Raw genomic sequence first — 25,882 nt, forward strand, 5'->3', positions numbered from 1 at the left:
GTCTTACAGGTTGCCTGAAAGGAGCTAGGCCTGTGTTAAGCTTAGTTCATTGGTATTTTAATCTGGGTAATAACAAAAAAGAACAAACATGGATACCCGTTTTCCACTGCTACAACCGAAGCACCACTGTGTGAAAGTAACAGGAGAGAGACCGTGAGAAACCAACCAATCACAAGAGTGAGAGCAAAAATGGGAGTAGAGCTGGACAGGAAGAGAGCAAGAGAGAAAGAGTGGGAGGCTGGTGGAGGAGCGAAGGCACTGCTGCTCACACGCGAAGACATGGCGAAGGAGAAAGCTGTCGTCGACGGAGCAGCGCAGTTGGAGAGGCGAGACCTTCGACAGGTCAAGGAGGGTGGAAGGTTCAAACGATTCTGGAGAGGGGAAGGGGGGAGGGGGGCAACTGTGTCATCTGGTCCCTCGTATGCCCCTGAACCCTCGGGGATCTCCAGGCAGTATGGTTGGAAATCTTGCTCCAAAAGCTGAGAAAGATGGAGAAGAGGTGTCTCACACATATGTCCTCCAAGCTAACTCAACAGGATGTCTTCTGTGACTTGGAGAGAGAGAGAGAGAGAGAAAACAAACAGGGGACACAACTCTTGAAGCAGTTGATATGGCAACTTTTTAAAACTCAAAGCTTGAATCGAGGCTCTGCGTTTGGTCACATCTAAGCATCTGGGAGAGGAGAGTGTGAACACACTGGCTATTCGAGTGAACTCAAAAGTGCTTGTGGTGTTGTGCCTCAAAGAGATCAAATGAAATTTGAGGATCACATAGGCACAGATCATTCACTTTTTTTCTCAGCTTTGAGTTGGAAAGTTTTCTTTAAAAAAAAAAAAGAAAAAAAAAGGCTGTTTTCATTGAGGTTTTCAGTGATGTAAGCTAGTGTAGTGGGCTGTCTTTCTCAAGGTGGTCTGCAAAGAACAAGTGGTGGAATTAGCTCTTGAAAATATATTTTAAAAAAAAACAAAAAAAAAAAACAGTTTTGTCTCCAGACCTGAGGAGGTGTGTTCCAAGGATCTGCAGCTAGTGAGACAATTTTGTTTTTGCTCTTCTAAATATATCTTTTCAGTAGTACAAAAGAGTGAAAGATAAGCATCATAACCTGCTTATAACAGAATGAAGCTGTCATTTTTTTTGCCTCATTCCTGATTCACTGTTGACCCTGAAGCCTGTAGAGCTAGCAGAGACGGATCATCATCAGCATAAAGAGCTAAATGCATCTAATAAGCCAAATCAAGAGGGCAGTACTCCCCAAAAAGTCACAAGTCAATAAGCATGTAAACAATGACATCATTTCTTTATGATGAGTTTTTCTGTCAGTTGAGTGTGAAGCACCTGATAAAACCACCCACTACAAAGAATGATGAAAACTTGAAGTGCTTTAGTACGATTTTTCCCATCTTTGAACCAAACTTGGTGATAGATTTCACCGTGTTGGACTGTGGTGAAAGATGCATTTTGGAAAGTCCACTGATTACCAGTTCAGAGGTTATATGATGTATGTGCACTACATTTGGCACAAAAATATCAAATTATTTAGACACAATGTAATTTTTGTTTAGGCTGTAGATTCTAGAAAATGCCCTTTCACCTTTTCTTCCTCTAGTTTTTGTTCTTTGTTGTCATACAATCTTGAACTTATAGAAATGAGTAAAACTGTCACAAGTAGTAGTGCGTCACATCAAAGACACAACAGTTAGTTAGTTTCGTAACTTTGGTAAACTTTGTGTTTCTGTACTGTGTGCATGTGTTGTTCTCATCTCACATTCTTTGGAAGGACACTTGTGAAGTTTCCACGCAGCTTGTTTTCATCAGTATTGGATCAGGAAGCAGAAGCTTTCCTTGTGATCCAAACTTTTGACTGAAATATCTAGTCATCATCAAAAAACAGTAGTGGTTGTCAAGAATGCAGCCACCTTCACTCTGACCCTAAAATACTTTAGATATTCCCCTAAAATGTTTGTTTCATCCATCAGTTTCACAGAGCACACCTGCTAAAAGTGCTCAGACTGCCAAAGTCAGAAAGAAGCCACAAGGATTTGAATGTTTATGTAAAACATGTCATAAATTCCATGTTCATCTTCCCACAATAATGAATTACTAGCCGTTATAGGTCATTTTACAGTCAACTCTAACTGTAATAACTGTGCAATAGTTGCATCTCCATCCTTCACAGGACATCAAACTGATATTTATATTCCCTTTCTGTATGAATTACAGTATCTGTAGATATTAGAGTTGTTGAACTTTAACATTGTTTATTTCTGTGCTGTTATTTTATGTAACATCCTGTCTGGATGTGGACACCATTACATGCTATCTGCACCTGATCACTGACATATTTCAGGTCTAATTATTAAAAATGTCATATTTTAAGGAAACTTATCTTTTACCAACACATATAGTTTTTGCATGTCCTATGACTAGACGGTAACTTTTTGAGTTGGATGTTTTCCTCTATATTTGTTGCTGTGATCATCTTTATTTGGCTTTATTGCTGTTCAGAAGTGAAAATTCTGAAAATAAAGATGAAGAAGTTTTGTGTTGGCCACATGGCTGCTCCATTTTGTTTTTTCTGCCCACTAATTGAGGTTGACAGTTATGAAAATTATGCTCACAAATATTCTCCTGTTAATAATCCTGGAAAATTAAAGTTTGCTTCTTTTTGCTCCCCTAAGTGACTTCACTGTTTTATTTCTCTTGTGGGTGAAAATACTTTTTCTTTACTCATCACGCAGATAGATTGACACACTGCCTATTTATTAATATGTGAAGCTTTATTTTAATCTATGTGAGGGCATGCCAGAACAACTCTTGTTCTATTACAACTATAGTCCCTGAAAAAGCTGCAACATAACTAACTTAAGGCGTCTTTTTCAGGTCATGACTTTTCCTTCGGGACGATATTTCATTAAGCCTTTAAACTGGCAGCAACAAGCAGACCTATAAGATCCAGTTGGCAGTATGCACACATGCAGGCTCATTGGCTGCAGGCAGGTTGACACAGTTTCTCTGCCTCGCTGCCACATACAGCTGCAGCCGGTGCTCGGAGCCCGTAGAGCCAGCAGGTGGTACTCTGCTGCCGGCTGTGTCAGACTGTTGAATGCGAGCAGCCGGCTGGATGAAGAGCTGAAAACTGGAGAGAGGAAAGCTGAGCTCCGACCACCAGGACGGGGTTAGAGAGAGGAAAGAAAGAAAGAAATAAAGAAGTAGCAGCTGTTTCATCACTGCCGCAAAATGCACACAGACGGGACTGCGGTCACTTCAGTCATCGAGGTCAGCAGCTCTGCCTCCGCCGGGCTTTGACTCTCCGAGCTCCGCAGAGGTGTCCGGCCGGACTCCGGTGACCAGGGCAAGCAGCGCGGTGCTGCAGCAGGCTGTGGTGTGGCGCCTTGCAGTGAACGACCCCCCCTCTGGAGAATAAAGCATCTGGAAGCTCAGAGAAAGAGGAGACAGCGGCACTTTCAGCGCGGAATTCATCTCAGAAACAACACAAGAAGGTTTCACACCGACATGGGGTGAGTGAGGCTGCTTCAGGAGAACAATTAATCAGGCTCAAAGTGAAAATTAAGAGCAAATAGTTTGCTGTTAATGAGCTGAACAAACTCTTCTAACCATTTTTTGTTTGAATTTGGCCCCAGTGCAAATACTTGTTGGGTTAATGGATGCACTGCTTCAACTCTTTCTTTCTTTTTTTTCTTTTTTTTTTTTTGTAGAAAAGAAGCCTCAGTCTCCTTGTAAGATGTATCCTCACCACAGAGAAAGGTAAGTACATCTTGAACCTGAGCTTGTCCTTGTTATTTCTTTTTTTCCATGTGACATTTTCATTTCTTGTACTTGTGACCTTGGGATGCCAAACACCTGCAAATAAAAAACAAACAAACCTTGCTTTCAGAACAAAGGATAGTCAGAAAGTTAGATTAAGGCAACAGAAATGAAGCATCACTCCTCTTGTTGGTTTTTTTTTTGTTTTGTTTTGCTCTGCAGCACATCTGGAGCAATGTTCTGCTTTCCTCTTCAGCTCTGCACTAACACAGATTCATTTCTAGATTTCAGACTTGATGAATCTAAGGCAATCATCTTCTGTAATGTTTTTCCTCCCTGTGGCCGTCACATTATTTGATCCATAATTCTTACTAATGCGTTTATAGGATGTTTCTCTTTCAAGTTGTAAGTAAGAAAGGAGGAAGGAGCGATTGTACAATGGAGCATGGCAGGCATTATTAGTGTAATTTCTTTCCAATTATTGTAGAAAGTGCACTGTCTGCTTTGTTAAATATGTGTCTAGTCACCAATAGTACCATGTAATCATATTTTTTTATTATTTGGTTAAAAAGGATTTACAATTTGGAGTATTAATCAGTAGTAGGACAGACGTAAACTGCTACAGACAAGCTGAAATCAGATATTGTTGCCTTACTGTCTTTTTAGGTGCGTTATTTCAAGAGTGAATCGTTTAAAGCAGCCACTTTGTTTCTTTTTAGCATTAGCCAGTATAGAGGATTGGAAGAGTCTTTGCATCAGTTTATAAATCTGTCATTCTAATGTTTAACAGCTGTGGTATAAAAGATTTAGAAAGATCAGTTGAGAGGGTGACAGGAGAAACCCAGTAAAGCAGATTGTGGATACTGTAGATTGTGGTGGGAATTAGTGGAGTTATTCATCCTGAGGTGCAGCCCGGACCTCCATCCAATCACTATCAGGCTCTGTTTATGTTTAGAGACCCCCATTAAGCCCTGCAGGCCACATCCATCTGCTGAGGATGAAGGTCAAGAGACTGAAGATGCTGACCAGTTAACAGAATAATAATTTTCACACACTGGAAAGAGCAAGCGCTGACCGATACACACACACACACACACACAAACACACACACTGGCAGCCAATCTGTTCAAACATGTAGTCTTGATTGTGAACCACCAGCGACCCCACTGCAGGAGGTTGCAGGTTTGATTTCTGGTTGGATCGTAGCTCTGGTGGATCCTGTTAGAGGCCTGATATTCAGTAGGAGACCACAGACACTAAACCTCAGGCAAGGTCAAAGACTGACTTCATAACTGAGTGTGGGGACATTTTCCCCGCTGCCCTTCTGGACGGCACGATGAACTGAGTGACGCTTTGTCGTGCATCTTGTTTATTGTTTGGCGTCTCTGTCACTGACCTCATTCTGTGTGATATGGGCTCCACATACATGTGTGGGAACAACAAAACACAGTGATACAGTAATAAATAAAAAGCTATGACTTCCAAGCCAAATAACCATCATTGTAAATAGAAACAATTTTTAATCGGCAACTATTTTGATAATTAATTAATCATTTAAGAACATCAGCTAGTTCCAGCTTCCCAGTTGTGAAGATTTTATGCTTTTCTTTGCGTTATATGATTATAAAGTGGATATCTTTGGGTTTTCTCTTGTTGGTCGTACAAAACAAGTAATTTGAAGTTATCGCCTTGGGCTTCAGGAAATTGTGATCAGCTTTTTTTTACTGTTTTCTGAAATTTTATTACGATTAATTAAGAAAATAATTGATGATGAAAGCAATTGCTGAAGATCTAATTATAGTCCAAAAAACGTGTTGTATTTTCCTGGAAAACCTTGCATTTTCTAGTAAAAAAAATACTGTCTCTTTACAGTACGTTACGTGATTTCCTCTGATAGTAATATATAGTTTGAATTCAACAGCTGAATTTCTTCTGCGGTTAAAGGGACACGCCAATTTAACACATCAAATTCCGTTTACTTGTGGTGAGTGGTATCACTGTGAACCTGTGAACAGTTGTCTAAATGTCCTCTGTGGCTCTGAGAGGAGCTTTGTAAAGTCTGACCCTGATGATATCATCAGGGTTATTTTGAGGAAGGCTTCAAGTCCAGATGAAACAGCATTTCAAGAGTATCTCATTTCTGCATCATGACGAGTGAAACTGTATAGACAGGCAGGACAAAGCGTTGGGAGGAATTTGACTTGAATGTTGAAAAGTGGGCGTGTCATAATGTGTCTTAGCTCTGTGCCGCTAAAAGTTGAAGATTGATTGGTGGATGGATTTCATAATATTATTGGTTGAAATTGGTCGGTTCAAGCCTACGTAAGCACACTCATATTTTGTTTTACAGGAGGAAAACATGATTGGATTTTGTATTTTTTTGGCATATATTGTAAAATAGTTGCACAATATCACTGGGGATGTGATCTAAAAGGGTTAAAAAGGCATTTTTCATTTCATCTCAACTTTAAGACTTCAAATATTTGACAGAAAACCTGAATTATAAACTCCAGCATGGAGTTTGAACGATGAGGGCATTTAACAGACAGGTAGGGTCTAATGAAAGATGCTATTGAGTTGCATCTTGGGAATTGTAGTATCCCGCACTTTTTATGCTTGACCCATACTAGGGAGTAAAAGTCAGGATATCTCAGCCTCTGCTGCAATGCACCTTTAAATAGTTAAGATGGCTTTAAGTTGTACTGCGTCCTTGTTTGAGCTTGGAGAATGAATAGTATGTCAGCTCTTCACTAGCATCAGAAGTACTAAGCAGATACTTTATATCTTTATCTTTAATCGTCTGTTCATATACTTTATATATAAACTTTAAATTTAAAATGATCCTAATATGATGGCTGAATTATATCACTAGAAAGCCAGAGCACAAATCTCACTCCCAGCTTCAAACAGACTGCCCTCATCCCAGTGTCGTGTCCCGGTCAGACCTCAGATCAGATCAGTAACAGTGGTTGTAGAAGCTAAGGGAGGATTACTGTGAGATGAGAAGGAGAATTATGGCGCGGGTTATTATCAGACTGGAGTGAGTCGGCCGTTGAAATGCCCTCTGTTCATATCAACATCTTTGTTTTGTAGCCAGTCCTTGAAACACTGTGTATGTGTGTGTGATTGAAGATTATATATGAACTCCATATCATGTTGTTTCTTTTTTATATCATGATCTCTTAGAGTGAGAGACACACACTCACAGACCGTTATTGGATTTTTGTGTCACTAATGGGGTCAGATATAAATGTACAATGACTCGCCAAAATAATACAGTTCTATTGGGAACAGCCACAGCAATTTACAATACTGCATAGAAGAAGAAGTGTCCTGGTTTTTTGCCATTTTCATACTTTAACTCAGCACCTCTTTCAGGCGACATTTTGATGAGGCGAGCAGCTAAGATAAGGCTGAAGAACAGCAGCGTCTTGTCATAATGCTTCTTTTCTTGAGTCTAATCACAGTGACTTTGTGTGTTTGTTGATTCCTGTTGATGATGATGACAATAGTATCTTAATAACTATTTGATAGATTGCCATGAAAAATTGTACAGACATTTTCCTCTAGTGCCACTAAATGCCACATCTAAGTTCACAATTGTGAATTGGAGCAAAAAGTCTTGACATCTAGTGAACGGCCATGAAATCTTTTACAGACAATCATGTCCCCCTCAGGATGAATTGTAATAACTTCATTGATCCTTGAATGTTAATCTAATACGACAGCGTATTGCTGTAAAAAATAAAAATAAAAATTTGCTCAGTTTGTCATTATAATGAGAAAAACAGAATCTAATATTATAAAAGTTATGCAGCACGTTGCTGCTCTTTATCTGCTGATTTCTTCTCTGGTGTTCAAAAAGCTCATGAAGAAATTCATGATTCATTGTGATATTTTTAATCAAAACTACAACTGGACCTGTAGCATGTTACGAATAATAACAGGTGGAAACCGCTACGTTTCACTCACTGTTAATGAGAAACTGCTAAAATACACAAACTGCACTGTTTTAACTGCTTTTCACTTTCTGATTGTTTAGGGAAAATCCATGTAACTTACTTGCTGATGCGCATGTGTGTTACCATGGTTACGTATATATATACGCTGCTTATACAGATCACTTCCTTGACAGTTCATGTCCAGAAGGTGGATTCAATAGTAGTGGTTGGTCTGCTTTGCTTTGGTGTGTTTGTCACAGTAATGGAAACTATTATAATATAATAGTATATTATTATCTTAATATAGAGACACTTTGCATTGGTTTGTATAGGAATTTGTACCAAGAAGAAAACAGGCACTAACAGTTTGACAGCCTGCACTTTAACTTGAATGACTTTCAGAGTGACATTGACTTTTAGTTTCATATTTTGTCATCTGTACTGTGCTTTGTGTGGGAATACTCAGTGCTGTCAATGAACAAACTCTGACACCAGCTGAAGAGAAAGAAGGAAGTCTTCTTTTAGCAGCCTTGCTATTCCTACCACATGACAGTGGCTAAACGGTTCCTCAACACTAGTGACTTTGTTGCTTTGATATATTTACCTCGTATCCTGGATACATCTCTGCAAATACTGGCAGGAGCAGAGTGGAGGGTGAGTGACTCGGGAGAAGGTTCAGAGCGTTTTAGTCAACATCATATTCCAGCTAAGTCACAGCTCTGTATGGCTGGTGAATGACGCAGGAAAAAGTGTGGGAGCAAGCCAGAGGATGGTTCCAACATCTGTCCCTGAATGGCAGAGAGAGAGAGAGAGAGAGACGGATGCCCTGTTACGAAAGTAATGAAGGATTTCCTTTTCAAGCAAAAGATGGACACAGTTTAGGCAGGATTGTATAATGATGGGTCTGTATGGAAAAAGTTAAGCTACATTCACACAAGGCTGGGTATGAAATGAACTTGGCAGGTTGAATACATGAAATTTAGTTTTTATAGACCATTGTGAGTGGGCCTGCGTGGAAAGTTAGACGCCTTAAAGGCCTTAAAATGATCAAATATTTTCTCAATCTGTTTCTGGTCTCCGGTTTGAAACTCGTTGGAAAAAGTTCGTGTCACATACTTTATCAATAATCAATATTTAAATCAAAATGTGATGACAGTTTGTCGTTGTTTGTTCATGTTAGCAGGCTGCTGTCAATCAAATCTGATCCGACTTAAACTCCTAATAAATAACACACAAGGATGTTTTTTTTTTCTTTGAAACTTGAACTTTTACAGTTGTTTTCATTTTGAATATTTAATATAAGGCTATAGAGAAATATGCAAGATTTGAAACCAAGTTTTCAGCCGCTTTAAATAAAATCATCTCCTGCAGTTCAGTATCTCACCATCATCTCTTTGCGTTTCTTCCTCCAGGGAGCAGCCGATCTTCAGCGCCCGGGCCCATGTTTTCCAGATCGACCCCACCACCAAGAGGAACTGGATCCCCGCCAGCAAGCATGCCGTCTCCGTGTCCTTCTTTTATGATGCGAACCGCAATGTCTACCGCATCATCAGCGTGGGTGGGACCAAGGTGAGGTGGAAGACCATGATAAAGACAAAAAAAAAAATCATGATGATCATAATAACAGTGACAGTGTACAAAGTTTTGATAATGAAACATTTCATGCTGTGTGATTGGAGTGAAGATGGTGGCCTTGTCGTTAAAAGAGGCTATTCAGTATTTGCAGCCACAGCCACAGGCCAAACAAAACAGGACTCACATCAGCATCACATCGATTTTCCTCTTCACCAACCATCCTCCTACCACAAAATCTGTAAGAAATATGCACTTAACAAAGTCATAGTTTGTATCAACAAACCAGCAGCCTGGTCGTGCTTCTGGCTGGCTTGTGGATTTAGATTATGAAGAAGAGGCCACAACAAGCGCTGCGTAGGAGAGGGGGGGGGGGGGGGGGGGGGTCTATCTGATCTCTTCTTAACACCTCTGGTCTGACCCACATTTCTGCCTCCCAGAAGGCAGTGCGGGGCGGGGTGGCAGTTGTTCGGTCAGCAGCCCAATCCTGCCAGGACTGGTGTCTGGCTTCAGCGTAATCTTCACTGCTGCCGCCGCCACCGTCCAACATGTTATGTCAAACATGTCACCGCAGAAACGCAGACTTCAGGGTTCATGTAATCATTTGTTGGAGGAAAAAAAGCTTCCTCCTAAGCCGCCGCTGCCCTGCAATTCTGGGATTTTAAATCGGCTCCATTATTGTAATACTGGAGATGACGTAAAAAGGTTTACAAATAGGACTGCTGGGGGGGGGGGGTTCAGCCACTTTCCTGAGAATGAGGTGATGAACCCAGTGGATGTGTATCTTTGCTGCTGCCCATTCTCTTTGCCAGAATATCTTATAAATGTGCCTCTGCTCTGAATTTACTGCGAACAATAAGTGAGGTGGCAGAGCTGCGGTTTTTGATCATGTTCAACTAAAAAGAGAATAAACATGTCTCAACGGAGAAGCTGCTTGATAAAAGTTGCCAGAAATCCCAGAGGAAAACGAACGCTTCACAGATGTTTTTCCTGTGTCATATTTCAGCAAACATTGAAGTGCAGTGCAGTTTTCAAATAATCATACAAAATTATTAATAGAAAAATGAATTATTTAAATTCTGATGTGTACTTTCTGTCATTGATTGCTGTGTACCTTTTAAAAGGAGAAATCCATCATTTGAAAATGTGAACGTTCTTATTAAAAAAGCTTTATCTACAAAACAGTGGCGTTGTTAGATAACCTTTCATCTGTTAAAATGGAAAAATAAGTGTTGTGTAATGCACACTAGGTAGACAGGCGCAAAGGAAAATGAAGTCATGTATAGAAAAGATGCATGGATGACTGATGAAAGTCCATTACAGAAATTTTGCATCTCTAAATAAACTTTCTCTTTATATGTTAAAATGGAGAAAAAGTAAAAATCAGTATAGTAGAATCTATAAAACTTTACTTGTACTTGTTTGCACTTTGCATAATTTTATCATCTTTGCACTTTTTTCAGCACAAGAATAAAAAAATAGCATTAAAAATGACACTATGTACAGATGTTGTTATAGGTCTTTAGTGTCTGACATTAAGTGAAATGTTAATTAAAATGAGGAGTTTAATGAAAAATACTACTAATACTAATTATTCAGTGCAAGTGTTTTGTTTCGTCTGTTTTCATGTGTCTGTTGCTGAAATACAGATACACAAACCTTCAGTTTTGTTCATATGATAAAAACCTGGAGGGACGATCACCTCTGTTGTCTCTGTGTCTGTAGGCGATTATCAACTGCACCGTCACACCCAGCATGACATTTACCAAGACGTCCCAGAAGTTTGGTCAGTGGGCCGACAGCAGGGCCAACACTGTCTACGGTCTGGGCTTTGCTACAGAGCAACAGCTGCACCAGGTAAAATAACCTGAAGTCAAGTGATAAATGCTTCAGGAATAGTGTTTTTATTTAAAAACTTTTCACTCATTGCGCATTTCCAAAGTGCTGCATTGTTTATGTTTCTCTACCTGAAACATTTTTATCATTTGTCCTCTTTTGAAAAGTTTTCAGAGAAGTTTAAGGAGGTGAAAGATGCAGCTCGTCTGGCACGAGAGAAGTCGCAGGATAAAGAACTGGCCAACACAGCCCTAACCATCGCTGCTCCTCAGGTGAGCTCCATCCTGTCAGGGAAAAAAAAAAAAAAACTAAAGTAGAGCAAGCCTCTGCAGGTGTCGGGCTCAAAGTGTAATAGTGAAAACTTTGCCATGATCCACTGGCATTTTAGGATTGAGGAGACACAGTGAGCACAGGCCAAGGTTACACAAATGCACCTGTGTTTCTCCGCAGCAGTTCAGCTATTAGACAGGGCCAATGCGAGTGAATCAAAGGAGGAGAGGAAAGAAAGACGAGAGAAAGATGAGCTGGGTCACTTCTCTCGGAGGGAAGCGAGAGTGAGGGAAAAGTAGGACGATGGTAAAATTATCCCACATGCCACCCAGCAGCGCACCCCATCTGCATTTTCTACTCACTGCTACCCAGAAGCCTCTGGCTCAAACGCTGTAATGATGAAATGTAGTCAGCTCAGGGTTTTTTCGATCAATAGAGAATAATTACCCATCAGTTACATCTGCTTGATCATGACGAACATGCCCATTTCCCTTTAATTCTACGGCTGAACAGATTCCAAGTTGATGTCTCTCACTCCACGTCTTTATCGATCTAATGAACACGTTGGAAAAGCCACAACTCCAGAAAATTGCCAACTGTGTCAATTAATAGTGCTCAACTCTTGCTAAGTAGCGCTACACTGCACAACTGATCACACAGCTAAGTACTCGTGTGGTTGTGATATTTTGAAAAAGGTCATTATGGATGATGCTCTTTGTGATGACATGTGTCTTTGTCTGTTTTTTCCTCCTGCTGGATTTCTTCTATAGTTCTCACAGGTGAGTCTTTCATTGTTGTTTTACTTTCTGACTCCTGAAATGCTGAATTTTTATTCGGCACAAAAATATCTTTATTTTTCTGTCTGTCTGTCTCTGAATTTTAACTGTATTTATACCCGCTGTGATGGGCAGATAGCTCTGAATCTAGAAATTGAGCCTTCAAGTTGGCTAAGCTATTATTTTATCAGACCAAAACAGACACCATAACAATTTAGATATTTATTGAGTCCATCAAGACCTGAAAAACCAAAGAGAAAGTGAATATTATTCTTTTTAAAGTAGTTCTGCTGTAAAGTTTTACTTAATTGTGTGTTTTTTTAATGTAAACATGGAGCAGTTTTTGCGTGGACTCTGTGAATTGGTTATTTCAGGTGTAAAAAGTGGTTTTCATGAAAGAAGCAGCCTCTCTCTTCTCTAAAAATCCATTTTAGCATTGAGATTCTGTCATTCCTAATACTCTGTGCAATATTAGGAAGAGTCCATTTACTGATGTATTTGTTAGGACCTCTCGGACGAACTCCAGTCTCCACCGGTGATGTGTGTGAACGGACCAGAGGATAAGCTTTTCCGCAGCCAAAGCGCAGACATCACCCTGTCTTCTGAAAAGGAGCGCATTAAAAAGATGCTCTCTGAAGGGTAACTGAGTTACACACACACACACACACACACACACACACACACACACTCTTTTTTTCTGAGTCCAATCTCACTTTCTGTTCAAACCTTTAAACACGGTGATAGGAATCCCTTTGTGAAGGGCTTGTTTTGTGTAGGAGGAAAGAATCTGGTTTCAGTTTGGTAATTTTGTTCCTACTTGTTCTTTAAAACTCCTCCATTGTAAACATCCATTCTGCTCTGCTGCAGACAAACTTGACTAATAGAAACAAGAAGAAAAACCTCAGAAGTTATCTCCCACTTTGTTTCTTTGCTCACAAACATGCAAGGTTCATTATTGACCTTGGAAATAGAAGTTTGATATAAAAAAAATTCTTAGCATAAGGTCCATTTACTGGAACTTATTCTGAGCTTTCAGCCATGTGTCATGGCCTTCATCAGTGGATGGGTTTGCTGAGTTGTCATAGAGATAGTTCACTTGTTATCATGTTACCTAAGTATGGAATTTCAGTCTCATGACAGGTGATAACCATCTCCATGACGACTGAGCAAACTCCATTAACTGATGAAGGCCATGAGGTGTGGCTGAAAGTTCAGAGGGATTTTTTGGGCTTTTGGTACAGAATTCTTTTTAAAGTTTAAAATGATTAATGGAATAGTTAAAACTTTTGGAAAATATGCGTATTCACCTCCTTGCCAAGAGATAGATGAGAAGATTGATACCTCTCATGTCTGTACAGTAAACATTAAGCTGGAGCCAGAAGCCAGTTAGCCTAGCTTAGCATAATCACTGGAAGCAAGGGGAAACATAGCCTGGACAAAATCCAAATCAAAAAGTACAAAACTCTAAAGCTTACAAATGTACACGTTATACGTAAGTTTGTATAATCTGATACAAAAATCTAAATATTAAAAAGACAGTTTGTGGTTTTACAGCTTTAGAGGTGTTGATCTTTGGAGCTGCTAGTAGGCGGACATTGTGGCCAAAGCCATGCTAGCTGTTTCCCACTGTTCCCAGTCGTTATGCTACGCTAAGCTAACAGCTCCTGGCTTCATGTAAGAGTCATTTTCTTTTCATCTAACTCTTGGTGAGAAAGCGAATAAGTGTTTTTTACTTTACTTTAAGTACAGGTCATACTGTCATGTCTCCACTAGCAGGGTAGAAGACAAAGCTTAGACATCATGTATTACAGTATTTCATCCATTTAATTTAGAAAACAGGAAGTCACATTTGTTGAGACAGAATACATACATCTTTGAAGGAGACTGACATTTTGAGAGATTAGTGGTATAATGCTTAGTAATTATGCAATTTTTTACCAATAGTCAATGTAACAAACAAATGGTATTTAAATTGCAGTTTGGAGAGTATATTATTTTGAACATAGTGATCTTCATGAGGTTGTTACAAATGTCAAGTCATCCATCAGATTATACTTGAGCAGGTAATCTGTTACCTTTTAAATTTACCTTCCAGGCACAGTCCTCTGAGTATTAACATGGTGTTCATTTCTTGGGTTAATTACAGTTGGACGTCATTCGATTTGTTAAGCTTTCTAGGACATGAAGAGGCCATTATTGAGGTGTTGACTCATAGCATCAAATAAAGCTTGTAAACATCCCTTCATTCAGCCCTTTGAGCCACCCACAATGCTTTTATATCCCGCAGTCCAATTATTACACCAGAAGCTGCTTCTGAATGGTTACCATGGTAAACTGTTGCCATGGGACAACCTCAAGCTTTCTAGATGTAGACAGGCAGAAAGAAAGGAGGCCAAAGAATCAAAGATGAAGAGAGAATTTTGTTGATATTTTCTGCCGATTGTAACAAAATTAATTGAATGTGATATAATTTAATTATCTCATATACAGTTTATTGCATATATTTTGTAGAAGTGGCATATAAGTGCAGCCATAACCTGGGAAGAGGTCTGTTTTACTTGTGAATATATACAATGAGTGTATCCTATATTGGGACTGTATATGCAGTCCAATGTAAAATTTAAGCTACCTAGATAATAACACTTTATGCTCACAACATTTTTATCTAGAACCAAGGTCTGCTGAGACAGGGGGAAAAAATGTGAAAAACAGGAGAGTCTACGATGCCAAATTTACTGGTTTTATTCATGTATTATACCAGTTTTCTAATGCTTACAAATGTCTTGAGTTTAATGATCCAGCATGGTTAAAAAGGCCTTGTCAGTACTCTTAAAGTGGCCTTTGAATGCCACAATCAGCCTCTCAGTGAAGATGACTTTTAAACAGTCATCCCTCTGAGATTAGAGCATGACTGTGGGAACATTTTGGTCTTGTTGTTTGCTCTCTGGGCATTTTAATGAGTGTATATTTGCTTTGTTGTAAGACCTGTGAGATGACCTTCACTCTGGGCAGTAGGTGTGCTGCTGCAGGCTGCAGTAGTGGCTCGGTGCTTGTGTTAACCAGGCTGTGTTTTCATCCAAACTCTGGAGATCATGATCATGTCATTCTTCTCTCTGATCCATCTTTTCAGTCTGCTGCACTCTGAATAAAACAGTTGTGTAAACTGTGTTAGTTAAGTTACACTTAAGGTTGTTGTTATATAACGAGGTAAACGCTGTATAGTATTAGCTGCGTATCGTGTATCAATGCTTTCCATATTTATGTACATGTTTTTCAGGTCTATTTGTGAGATGAACCTGGAAGCTGAGCTCTTCACCCTGCAGGACAGCAACTCCAAGTTGGTGGCAGCTTTGCATGAGGCTAATGCTAACGTGGAGCAGTGGAAGAAACAGCTGGCAGCATATCAGGAGGAGACAGAGAGGCTCAGAGATCAGGTGACGCTCTGCTTTATTCAGTCTGACACTCACAGAAAAGCACAATCAAAGCCAAATATAATTCCAGAGTGAAAATTGATGTACTTATTCACTTTCTGTCATGTTAGCTAACACACCAGTGAAGCTTGTGTGTCTGTATCACATACAGTGAGATAATTAGCACAGCTTCATGTCAGCCATCACCAAAACAGTTACCAAACAACGACTATAAAGTTACTATGAACATCATATTTCAGTGTTGTGATGCCAAACTACTTAATTAGTACAATCAATTAATATTCCATGTTTAAGAGTGCTGTCTTCATATCCTCCACATACACTCCTTCTAAATTTAAAAAGTCATAAAATGCAACTATTTTCACATTGAAAGAACTAAATGAACTAAATCAGTGTCGTCTTTTTTAGAATGATTCAGTGCTTTGTTTTATTAAAACAGCAGAATAATGGGGAATGTTGTTTTTAATCAGTTATGTTAATGATATTTTAAATTATTTTTTGGATATGCTTTATATCTAAATGATAAACAAAATGTACTTGGTATGATGCATATTTGTGAATTCAACATTAAGCCAGAATTTTCATTTTTGGGTGAAGAGGAAACTGAGATTACCCTCAGATTTGGGACTTGTTGGAGTAGTTACAATATATTAACACTGTAATACTATAGAACCTGTCCTGTAAATACAATGATGGTTGCCTAGGTAACTGAGCATCAGTACAAAACCCAAACGCTTTGATTGATATTGAACAATTTTACTTAATGATGGATAGAGTAGAAGACCTGGGTCCTCTGGATTGTCTGGTTTCCTCCAGTGGCCCAAAGACATGCATCTCATGTGAATTTCAAACTCTAACTTGCCCGTAGGTGTGTGTCAGATTTGTAATAGACTGATAGACCTGTGCCTCTCATCCAATGCATGCTGGGATATGCTGAAGCCCCCTGCAACCCTGATCAGGATAAGCGGTTTAAAGAATGGATGGATGGATTAGCTGTTACGTGAAAAGCATTTTAGGAAAGTTGACCTCAATACTGTCCATAACATGTAATATAGAGACGTATTTGCTAGCACCAGAGGTGACTGTGGAAACAGATCATGGCCCAAAAAAGCTTCATGCATCATGGAGTTATACTGAAAAGTAGTTGTTCTCTCTCATAGCTTCTGAACTCCTTCAGCCTCTTGTGTAGCTCAGTCCTTGTTCATTCTGTAGCAACCTGCGGACAGAAGCCGATGGTTAAGGTCACACCTAATTATCAATGCTGGAGCTGTGAAGCTTTGTAACAGGAGCAGACACACTCAGGTAACTGCTGAAGGAAAGCCTTGCTCAAACAAGAACGAAGCGAGGCTGATGTGACGCAGTCTGTCACTCTGTTGCTTTCAGGAACGACCGTGTCGCACGAGAGAGGTCATGCTGGTTTTGATTGGGTCGTTGTTCTCAGACAATTCATTTCCTTCGTTTGAAAGTACTTGTTCAAAAAAAGAAAAAAAGGGGCAAGTTAGTCAGGCTGGTAACACACTTCATCATTCTTTGACAGGACTTGTGCTGCAGGCATTTTCCCTCAAAAGCTTTAATCAAGGTGTTCTCTGTGCTGGTTGAAATGGTTCACACCCACCACTCTATGTGGTATATTCACATGGCAATGTCACATTTCACCACGAGGGAGTTCAGTCTAAATACACTGAGCCTCAAGAGGGTTTTACACTTGAATTACCTTTCAGGTTCCAGTGGATGCATATGCCCCTGCCCTCCCTACCCCCACTCATCAATAAAAGGTATTTTCAGGTTTGCCGGTAGCTGATTCCTTTGGGAACGACCTCGCTTCAGGCTGACAATTACAAACCTCTCTGATTCAACGTTTTAATAGCTTGATCCCATTCTATTATAGCCCTGCTTTACAGTATCGACCACTACGTTTTAATTCTCTCTCATCGGATATTTCAACAGTTTTCACCATTTTGGTTCCCATCAACAAATGAATTCATACAAGTGAGAACTCTATCTCCTTTGGACCGAGCTCGTTCTCTCTATCTCAGGGTGGGGACCAGGTGGCTGAAAATGGTTCACGTCTCTGGGGGGGTGTGAGAGTGAGAGGGGTTTGTAGGACAGCAATATCCTACTTTCAATGCCCCAGTTAGGAAAAAATGAAAAATCACCAGAGGGAGCTGGCATCCACTCATTTCTCTCTCTTTTTTTTCCTTCTTTCTACTGCGCCTCCTAGTCTCAACTATACACGGTTTAAAATAATCCAGCCTGTCTCTTTCAGACACGGGGGCATTTTTAGAGGTGTCCTTCTATTTTTTCTGATTCATGGGGCCGAGATGACACTGCAGTGATAATGTCATTCCTGTTTACCTGATAATGGTATCTCATCTGCCTGTTGACGAATCTTAGCGGTAGATGAAGTTTTTGCATGTTTTAACTTGTAAGTAGAGTAGGGAAAATTGAGTCATGTTGTGCAGATGAAATTGAAAGAGAGGTGAGGCCAAGATTTCTCACCAGGAAATTGAATCCTGGAGGGTGATTAGCTGTTTGGTTGTGTTGAGAGGTCCTGATCTCTACGAAGGGCAGATTAATCTGTTGTTCATGTTCTATGCATACACTAAGATCACCGATATTGTCTTAAAGAAGCTTTGCAGAATTATGGAAATACAATGTTTTTAGCCGTGCTAGTGGTGTGGCTCTAGGAATAGCATTGTTGGTCGGTCCAGACTGAAAAATCTAAACTATTGATGGATTACTGTTTGGTTTTGTACAAACATTCATGTTCCCCAGAGGATGAAGCCTACTGACTTTGGTGATCCCCTGACTTTTCATCTAGCGCCGCCATGAGGTTAATATTTCTACTTTTGAGTTAAATATCTCAACAATTATTGAATAGATTACTTTTAAATTTTGTTCAGACATTCATGTCTGCTTCAGGATGAAATGTAATAACTGGTGATCCCTCAACATTTCATCTATCATCAAGTCAACATTTTAATTCATCCAATCATGGTTTATGGCCAAATACCCCACAAATCTAATAATAATCCCATCAGCCACAGCTTTGAACAACACTTTGAATTTAGCACTAATTAGCAAATATTTGCAATGCTAACATGCTAAACTAAGACACTAAACATGGTAAACATTATAAACATCCGCACATACTATATATACCATATGGTACAGCCTCACAAAGCAGCTAGCATGGCTGTAGACTCCAAGTCTTAATTACTGATGTTAACTCATGTTAATTCATGTTTTGCACAAGACTTTTATAATGTGCTATCAACCAGATGAAGCAGAGTAAGATATATAAAGTTAGCATAGATTTTCACACTGGAAGTGACTAGCATGTTAGCGAGTTTGCTGATATTGGTAAAATTAATAGACCTACTAGCTTATCAAAAAAGTAGTCCAGCACACACTATGATATTAGGATTGACATTATTTTATTAATGGGTTACATTTTGTTTTTCAATGTAACCCGTTAATAAAAAAGTGTCAATCCTAATATCCTGGTGTCCACTGGAATACTTGTTTGATTCACTGTATTTAACCTGCATCAGCTGGCACCCAGGAGAGAGGCACTGCTGTGTACGGGGTATCTTCAGTTTTTAGACCTATTAGCTTGCTTGTTTGCAATGTTTGTCATAAGGCTTTAATTTTCAGGATATAGAGTGCTGAGGTAGTAGTGGTATATCATCGAAACTTACCAAAACTTAACAGGACTCTTTAATGTACCATGCCTTATTCATCAGAAGTTTTACTCTATCTTGACATCAGCAGGTTGATTTCTGAGGTTCCAGTTTGACACCACTGTGATGTTGTCAAAAATGTTTGGATGAATAAAACTTATGACAGACGGGGAAATTGAAGCTCACCTTGGTCTGCACCTTTTATGTGGAACAGAAAAAGAAGTTTGAATGGGAAGTGAGAGTTACCAAATTTTTTATGAAGCTATGTCACATTAAATCTTTCTTTCTCTGTGTGTGTGTGTGTGTGTGTGTGTGTGTGTGTGTGTGTGTGTGTGTGTGTGTGTGTGTGTGTGTGTGTGTGTGTGTGTGTGTGTGTGGTAAGGTGGCAGACTTGGAGGCCCACGGAGGCCATGGCCCTAGTGACCTGCTGAAGGATGAGCTGACCCAGTCTCTGGAGGAGCTGGAGGCCCTGTTGAAGGCCAAAGATGAGGTTGGTACTTTAATATTTCATTTTATCATCAGCTTGAGCCAGAAATGGTAAGACGCTGTGAATATCACAAGTGCTGATGAATGATTCAGATATTAGATATCAAGGAGATCATCATACATCAGCAGAACTCTGATGGAGACCTTTCATTCTTTCCAGGAAATTCACATTTTGCAAAGCAAGAAAGCAGAGTACCATGAGATGGAACATGATCGGGACGAGGCCATACACAGACTGCAGGTAGGAGTGAGATTATTACGGAAAACGGAAATGCTTTCATACATTTTGGTAACATTTGTTCAGTAATAGTGAAGTAAATCCGTTAACAGTCACATTTTTGTTTGCCTCCCCTTCACTGCAGGAGATGGAGATGCGTAACTCGGATTTAGAGCGGCGCATCCAGAACACAGAGCAAAACTTGAGTAACTCTCTGGAGGACCGAGATCGCACGGACAACGAGATCCAAAGGGCCGTCGAAATACTGGACATCAAGATCTTTGACCTTAATGACCTCCGCCAGAGCCTGGTTAAACTCATCGACAAGTAAAAAGGAAAAATGGAGAAATGCAACCCACGAGAGAGATGGAACAGACTGACAGGGTTGAAGTTGCCATGGCGGACGCAGCGGGGAGTAAACACAACAAGATGGAGCTGGTCCCTGTCCTCTTCAAGCACAAGAACCATCTCAGCTGCAGGAAGGTTACTCCATGTCTGTGCCGCAGCAGTGGCTGTGCCGTACTCAACAACATACTGTAGATGTTGGCCTAAGCAGCGGCTATTGCTTGTCCAATCTAATGTAACGCTTCGTGTTGCTTTCAAGGGTTAACATTCAATGCAATAAGCCAACTTTAAGGTAAGTGCTTAACAGTGCTAGATGTTTAATATTGAGACTTGGTGCTTGTAGTTTTTCATAAGTATGACTTTTGTATTAAAAAAAGCACAGTGGAAATACAGTGTCAATATGAATGATAAGAGGCCTTGTTTTTTCAACTGACAGGTGATATTTACAACAAAATGAATCCATGCAAATAGGGAAAGGAACCATATACTGAGTGAAAAGTGAATGAAAAAGGGACAAAATTACTTAGAATATTTGCCTATTTAACAGCCTGCATACAAGACAATAGTTAATTACTATTAATTCACATTGTAATGTGTGTTTGTAGCCGCTCATTCATAATGTAGCAGCTATAATATCAAACAAATACTGAACATAGTAAGTTGAGTACACTTGTACAAAGTGAAAGACAGAGTGGTTGAGGCCGGCGCTTTTCCACAGGAATAAGTAAGAACATTATGCAAGGTCAGTAAAATAGTCAAAAAAGGCATGGACACACGACTTGAACTTAAGATAGTAGATCTGAATATTGACACCAAAGATCAAATGTGAGAGTCATTGATAAGGTCTTTCAACAGCTATTATCACTTCCTTATTTAATCTCATAAGGAATCTTTAGCACTAAGATAACTCACAATAACTTAAATAATAAGTACGTTAACAGACAAGACATATTAAATAATTACATTTAGAATAAATAAGTGTTTTCCAAATGATATAACTCAATAATGCTATAATGTTATTATGTATTAAGAAGTTTAAGTCATCACTTAGTCTTACAGATAAGTTTAACTGATATTTGGACTGGTTCGGTCTGAATAATTGTCCTGTGTATCATCTCTTAACAAACCACTGACTTAGTAACTTACTTATGATAGCTTCACATCTTAATAAACGTCTTGCTCTGATCGACGCGACGCGCACCAAGGAAATTTAAGATACTTTATGCCTTCTGTCATTTTTCTGCACGTTACCTTTAGCTGTGGACAGTATGCCATAGGCCTTGAGAGTGTGAGTGTACTGTATGAGTAATGAATTTATTTTAAAAAACAACAGAATGTCTACTTCACTGAGTCTTTTTATCACACATACTGAATTTAACATAGTCTATGTGCTGTTTGTATTGTTTTTTTCAAGCCTTACTGTTCTACTTTAACGATTGGTTGTGAATAGTCATGTCGGCTCTATTTCTCAAACATGTTGAGCTGTTGTCATGACAGTTTGGAAATAAACGCAAAGAATACAGTCACTGATTGTAATGTACTTTTTTGTGTACATGATCTTCAATTTCTGCCATAATAGTAACCCAAATGATTTCAGGAAGTCAATGAAATTGATTTGTATTTACTTGTAACTTCAAGGGACATTGAACAGAAAGATTTCAGTGTTAGAAACCACCATGAACACCTCATGTTCATTTAAAAGGTTGTAATGTGGTGCAATGTAAGTCCAGTTCATGGGTTTGTTTTGATTGTCACTTATTTGGTCGTGTTCCACAGGTACTGTCATGGAGAAAGACATTTGTACTATAAGGTTAGAGAAGCAGGCTTGTGACCAAAGGTTGACGGTTCAATCCCCAGATCAGCAGGATAAATCTTGGGGGGGAAAGTTAAAGAGCTTCAACCTCTCTCATTACTACCATTACATACACTTTCACAGCAGGAAGCTGCACAGTGCAGTCACAAGCTGATATGTTGGCCACTGATTACATTTCAAAGTCAAATTGAATCAAAATTGAAAAAAAAAAAGTATTATAATCACTTCTTTATGAATGAGACCTCCAGACTTTCACATTTGATACATTTCCAAATGAGGTCCAATCACATCATTCAGTTTTATGATGTGACAGAAAAAAAATCATGTTTAAACTAGACTACAAATTAGCTGACAACTAGAAATAAAAAAATATTACAAATAAATATTCTGAAGACAACTGTAAAAAGAAACCAACTATTATCTGTCTTGCTTGTCAAAGTGTTTATTTACAATATTGATCATTGATTCCAGCTGTCTACTTCAGCTTCTTCTTGGGTCTAATGTTATTGGTGTGTCCGCACTTCTTCTTGCGGCAGTTGACAGCGCATGGATGCAAGCGTGTGTAGCACCTGGTATGGGAGGAATAATCAATTAGACCAAAATACTGACTAGTTGACTATAGTGAGTAGTTGGTTGCTCTTAAAACACACAAAGAAAGTAACATTGGCCAAGACAGTGCTGTGAAGCTAGACACTCAGGATTTTAACCTGGTAGTTCTATCAGGTGTGACAGATGTGTTCCCAGTACACTCCAGTTTGCTTCAGCACAACAACACTCGGCCAACTCAACCATGTCAATCACCCAGCATGTAGCGTTAGTTAGTGTTGCATTATATACATTACTTCCATCCGCCATCTCATCATAACATTATGACCAATGTAATACCAATTCACTCTCAACCGACAGCTTGATTGGCTGACGTTAACTACAGCAATGCAATTAATACTGTCAAATTACTGTCTAGCTAACTGCAGAGATTTACATTGAGTTAACATAAAATACTTTTATCGGGTTGTCATGACTGCTAAAGTGTCACAAAACCTTTACCTGATATGTGCCACTTGCTATGATCCTAACTATGTTATCTTTCAGCCAAATTCATGTTGTTTTGTTCCACAGTTTTCTCACATTATGAGTCCCCCTGCAATGGCTCTCTGCCCTCCAGGACAGGCCAGCCCCACAGTTTAAGCACCACTGTTTTTGGCGATTAAAATTTTGCATGAAAGTAGAAAAAAAAAAGCATTAATCTGTCTGTGTTGCATTTTGTTATGCAACACAGGCTGTTGTTTAGGGGTATCACATGCTCCCCGCTTTCTGTGAGAATGAGTTCAGTCGCACTATTACAACGTACCAGATTTGTATACATAATTGCAGCAGACCATCTTGTCACAGTTGTACTTTTGAGCCAGCTGTCTTAGAGAAGGCTCAATTATGCCCCCTCTGAGACGCAGGACCAGATGGAGGGTGGACTCTGAGGGAAAGAAAGGAACGGGCAAATATTCATCATGCAACACTGATGAAAAAGGCTGCAAACAATCACTTCTCTCTACCTTTACACATCAGTGCTGGCTGGAAGTTTCACCTACCCTTCTGGATGTTATAATCCGACAAGGTGCGTCCATCCTCAAGCTGTTTGCCAGCAAAGATGAGGTGCTGCTGATTGGGGGGGATACCTCAGGGGAAAAAAGAAAAGTGTGAATAGGTGTCAGGTATGAAGAGTCACTAAATGGTTACACCTGCAACACAAATGACATCCCTGCAAATGAGGGAACGTTGCCCGTACTTGTAAGTATATAATAGCTTTCCTTACATCGTTGAGTTAAATCCTGCTGATAGCAATTGACCTTCGGTTCATGTACAACTACACTACATGCACACTTACACTATTAATTCCTCTTTAATTAAATAGTTATAGTAATAGCATCCTTAAGATTGGTGATAATGGACAGAACCTTATTACATTGTATTTGGTGTGATAAGATTAAAAAGTTTTGGGAAACCAATAAAATCTAATATATCTTGTTCTTAATCTTTATTTGAGAGTGAAGAGCGTGTTTATTTATATGTGTATAGTACAAAAAAAATCACAGATTATCAGATCAACACTGGTGTTTAGGGTAAAATATGGCACACTGTCATTGGAAATAATTACATGTACATTTGAGAAGTAAATTGAATGTTTATGAAGTAATCTGGAAACCATTCAGTCATTTACAAAAACATGGAGATGCAGGAAATCTTCATATATAATTGATGATGTGTTTCCTCTCATGCAACAGGAGATGCTCGGTCTTAATTTAGAAGAGAAATTATTTTATGAATTTAAATATCAAAGGCATGTGTAGGTTGTTATGTCTGTTCGGGGTTGCTGTGTCAGTAATTTGTTGATTGGAGATCATCAGAAGAGTTTCATAGCATCCAACACAACGCTCAATTGTTCTAACGATGTCTTAAACGCAACAAATCTGCCTGGTTAGACTAATGATACTGTCAGTGAGAGCCTTTCAATTTAGAGGATTTTCATTTCACTCTCTAAATTTAAATCTGAAAGAGCGACGCATGACATTTGGGCAATTATACAGCAGATTTTATCAGGTTAGATCTTGTGTGAGGATAGGATGCTACACTGTTACCAAAATTATATTTAACTCCTGCGAATAAAGCAGGAGAGATTAGTATCCCTTTGAGGTTAATCAATAATGAAGTTACACAGGAATGTGTGCTCGAAAGAAAAAATAAAAAGCGCCACACTTGCTGATTATGCAATGATGATAATGAACAACACACAACACCACTCTGTTAATTAGGGGATATCACAGAGGCTAGTTTTATTTTCTCCTACTTCTTCTCATACTTGAACAGTACCTTCTTTGTCTTGGATTTTGGCTTTGACATTCTCGATAGTGTCACTGGGCTCCACCTCCAGGGTAATGGTTTAACCCATCAGTGTTTTCACAAAAATCTGCATCTTCAATTACTATGAAGAAGACAAGAAATGTGTTAGTCTATGATGGGTCAACAAATATAATAACACAAAAAAGGACAACTGATATAAAAGCATGTTGCTTGGAGTGTTCTTGTACTTTTAATAACAAGTTACTTCCTCATAATTAGAACAACTATCCAGGTGACTGTTTCTGCAATACTCCACTTTTGCCAGAAGGCTGTTTTAAACAACTATTGCTGACTGATAGCTTACATTCACAGTATCATACTTATTTTACACGCATAAATTCTCTTCAAAATTACATTTATGCACATGTATTAAGTGACATACTGATAGTTACACAGCCGAAAACACAAAAAATAATCAAATACTGCAGTTAAAACGACATTTCACGTATGATAAATTCCCGAAAATCTAACAAAAACGATTGTTTTAGAGGAAATAAAATCTGCACTTACATCGAGACCATTCACCAGCAGCTTAGAAAAACAGGAACTTAATAGTTTCAAGTCTGTGCTTAAGAGGTGAAACAAACTCATCCAGGTTTTTGAATCTGCTAGTTGACGTGCACAGATGGGGAAGAGCTGGTGTGTAGCTCGCAGGTGCTGACATGTAAGATTTAATGATAGAGAAGATTTCATGCAGGGAAAGACGACTTCAATTAGACTGATTCAACACTGTAACAATCAAAATAGGAAAAATATATTTTTAATTATTACAGTAAGAAAAACAGATATTTATGTTCCTGAGTGGGATCGAACCATCATCTCATGAACCATAGTCAAAAGCGTTACCTGATC

At 39.1% G+C, this 25,882-nt stretch overlaps 3 protein-coding genes and 1 long non-coding RNA gene across 7 annotated transcripts in view; 2 read left to right on the forward strand and 2 right to left on the reverse strand.

Moving 5' to 3' along the window:
- Positions 1-2,677, forward strand: part of LOC122993113 (regulator of nonsense transcripts 1-like) — a 15,188-nt gene extending 12,511 nt beyond the window's left edge. The window contains exon 24 of the mRNA XM_044366996.1: positions 10-2,677. The gene's annotated coding sequence lies outside the window, so the exon portion shown is untranslated. The remainder of the gene's footprint in view (positions 1-9) is intronic.
- On the reverse strand, positions 798-9,608 carry LOC122993128. 2 transcript variants are annotated; one of them, XR_006406339.1, is made up of 5 exons: positions 9,466-9,608; positions 9,091-9,244; positions 8,311-8,494; positions 3,755-3,861; positions 798-3,429 (listed from the first exon to the last, which is right to left on the reverse strand). It is a non-coding gene; the product is annotated as an uncharacterized LOC122993128 (long non-coding RNA). The 2 variants fall into 2 exon arrangements; XR_006406338.1 differs by having other exon boundaries at positions 798-3,436.
- Positions 3,404-21,848, forward strand: LOC122993118 (homer protein homolog 3-like). 3 transcript variants are annotated; one of them, XM_044367007.1, is made up of 11 exons: positions 3,404-3,518; positions 3,717-3,765; positions 9,119-9,275; positions 11,004-11,135; positions 11,282-11,386; positions 12,155-12,163; positions 12,666-12,799; positions 15,438-15,594; positions 19,657-19,764; positions 19,921-20,001; positions 20,123-21,848. In XM_044367007.1, the coding sequence occupies exons 2-11, from the start codon at positions 3,743-3,745 to the stop codon at positions 20,306-20,308; spliced, it is 1,092 nt and encodes a 363-aa protein (XP_044222942.1). In that variant the 5' UTR covers positions 3,404-3,518; positions 3,717-3,742; the 3' UTR covers positions 20,309-21,848. The 3 variants fall into 3 exon arrangements, with proteins under 3 accessions (XP_044222942.1, XP_044222944.1, XP_044222943.1); XM_044367009.1 differs by having other exon boundaries at positions 12,687-12,799; XM_044367008.1 differs by lacking the exon at positions 12,155-12,163.
- Positions 15,591-25,103, reverse strand: LOC122993125 (ubiquitin-like). The gene is given in 4 exon segments (XM_044367015.1): positions 15,591-16,807; positions 23,487-23,606; positions 23,722-23,808; positions 25,001-25,103. Coding segments are annotated over 4 exon segments (336 nt in total). The 3' UTR covers positions 15,591-16,781.
- Positions 25,104-25,882: the final 779 nt, after the last annotated feature.

Source organism: Thunnus albacares, chromosome 12 (assembly GCF_914725855.1).
Source record: "Thunnus albacares chromosome 12, fThuAlb1.1, whole genome shotgun sequence".
NCBI classification, from domain to species: domain Eukaryota; kingdom Metazoa; phylum Chordata; class Actinopteri; order Scombriformes; family Scombridae; genus Thunnus; species Thunnus albacares.

What these genes read in the sequence shown, in the direction of transcription:
- LOC122993118 (XM_044367007.1), top strand. Translation starts at nt 3,743, where the DNA reads ATGTATCCTCACCACAGAGAAAG. An exon ending in TGTTGAAGGCCAAAGATGAG is followed by an intron (nt 19,765 to 19,920) that starts GTTGGTACTTTA and finishes CATTCTTTCCAG; the next exon opens with GAAATTCACATTTTGCAAAG. An exon ending in AGGCCATACACAGACTGCAG is followed by an intron (nt 20,002 to 20,122) that starts GTAGGAGTGAGA and finishes CCTTCACTGCAG; the next exon opens with GAGATGGAGATGCGTAACTC.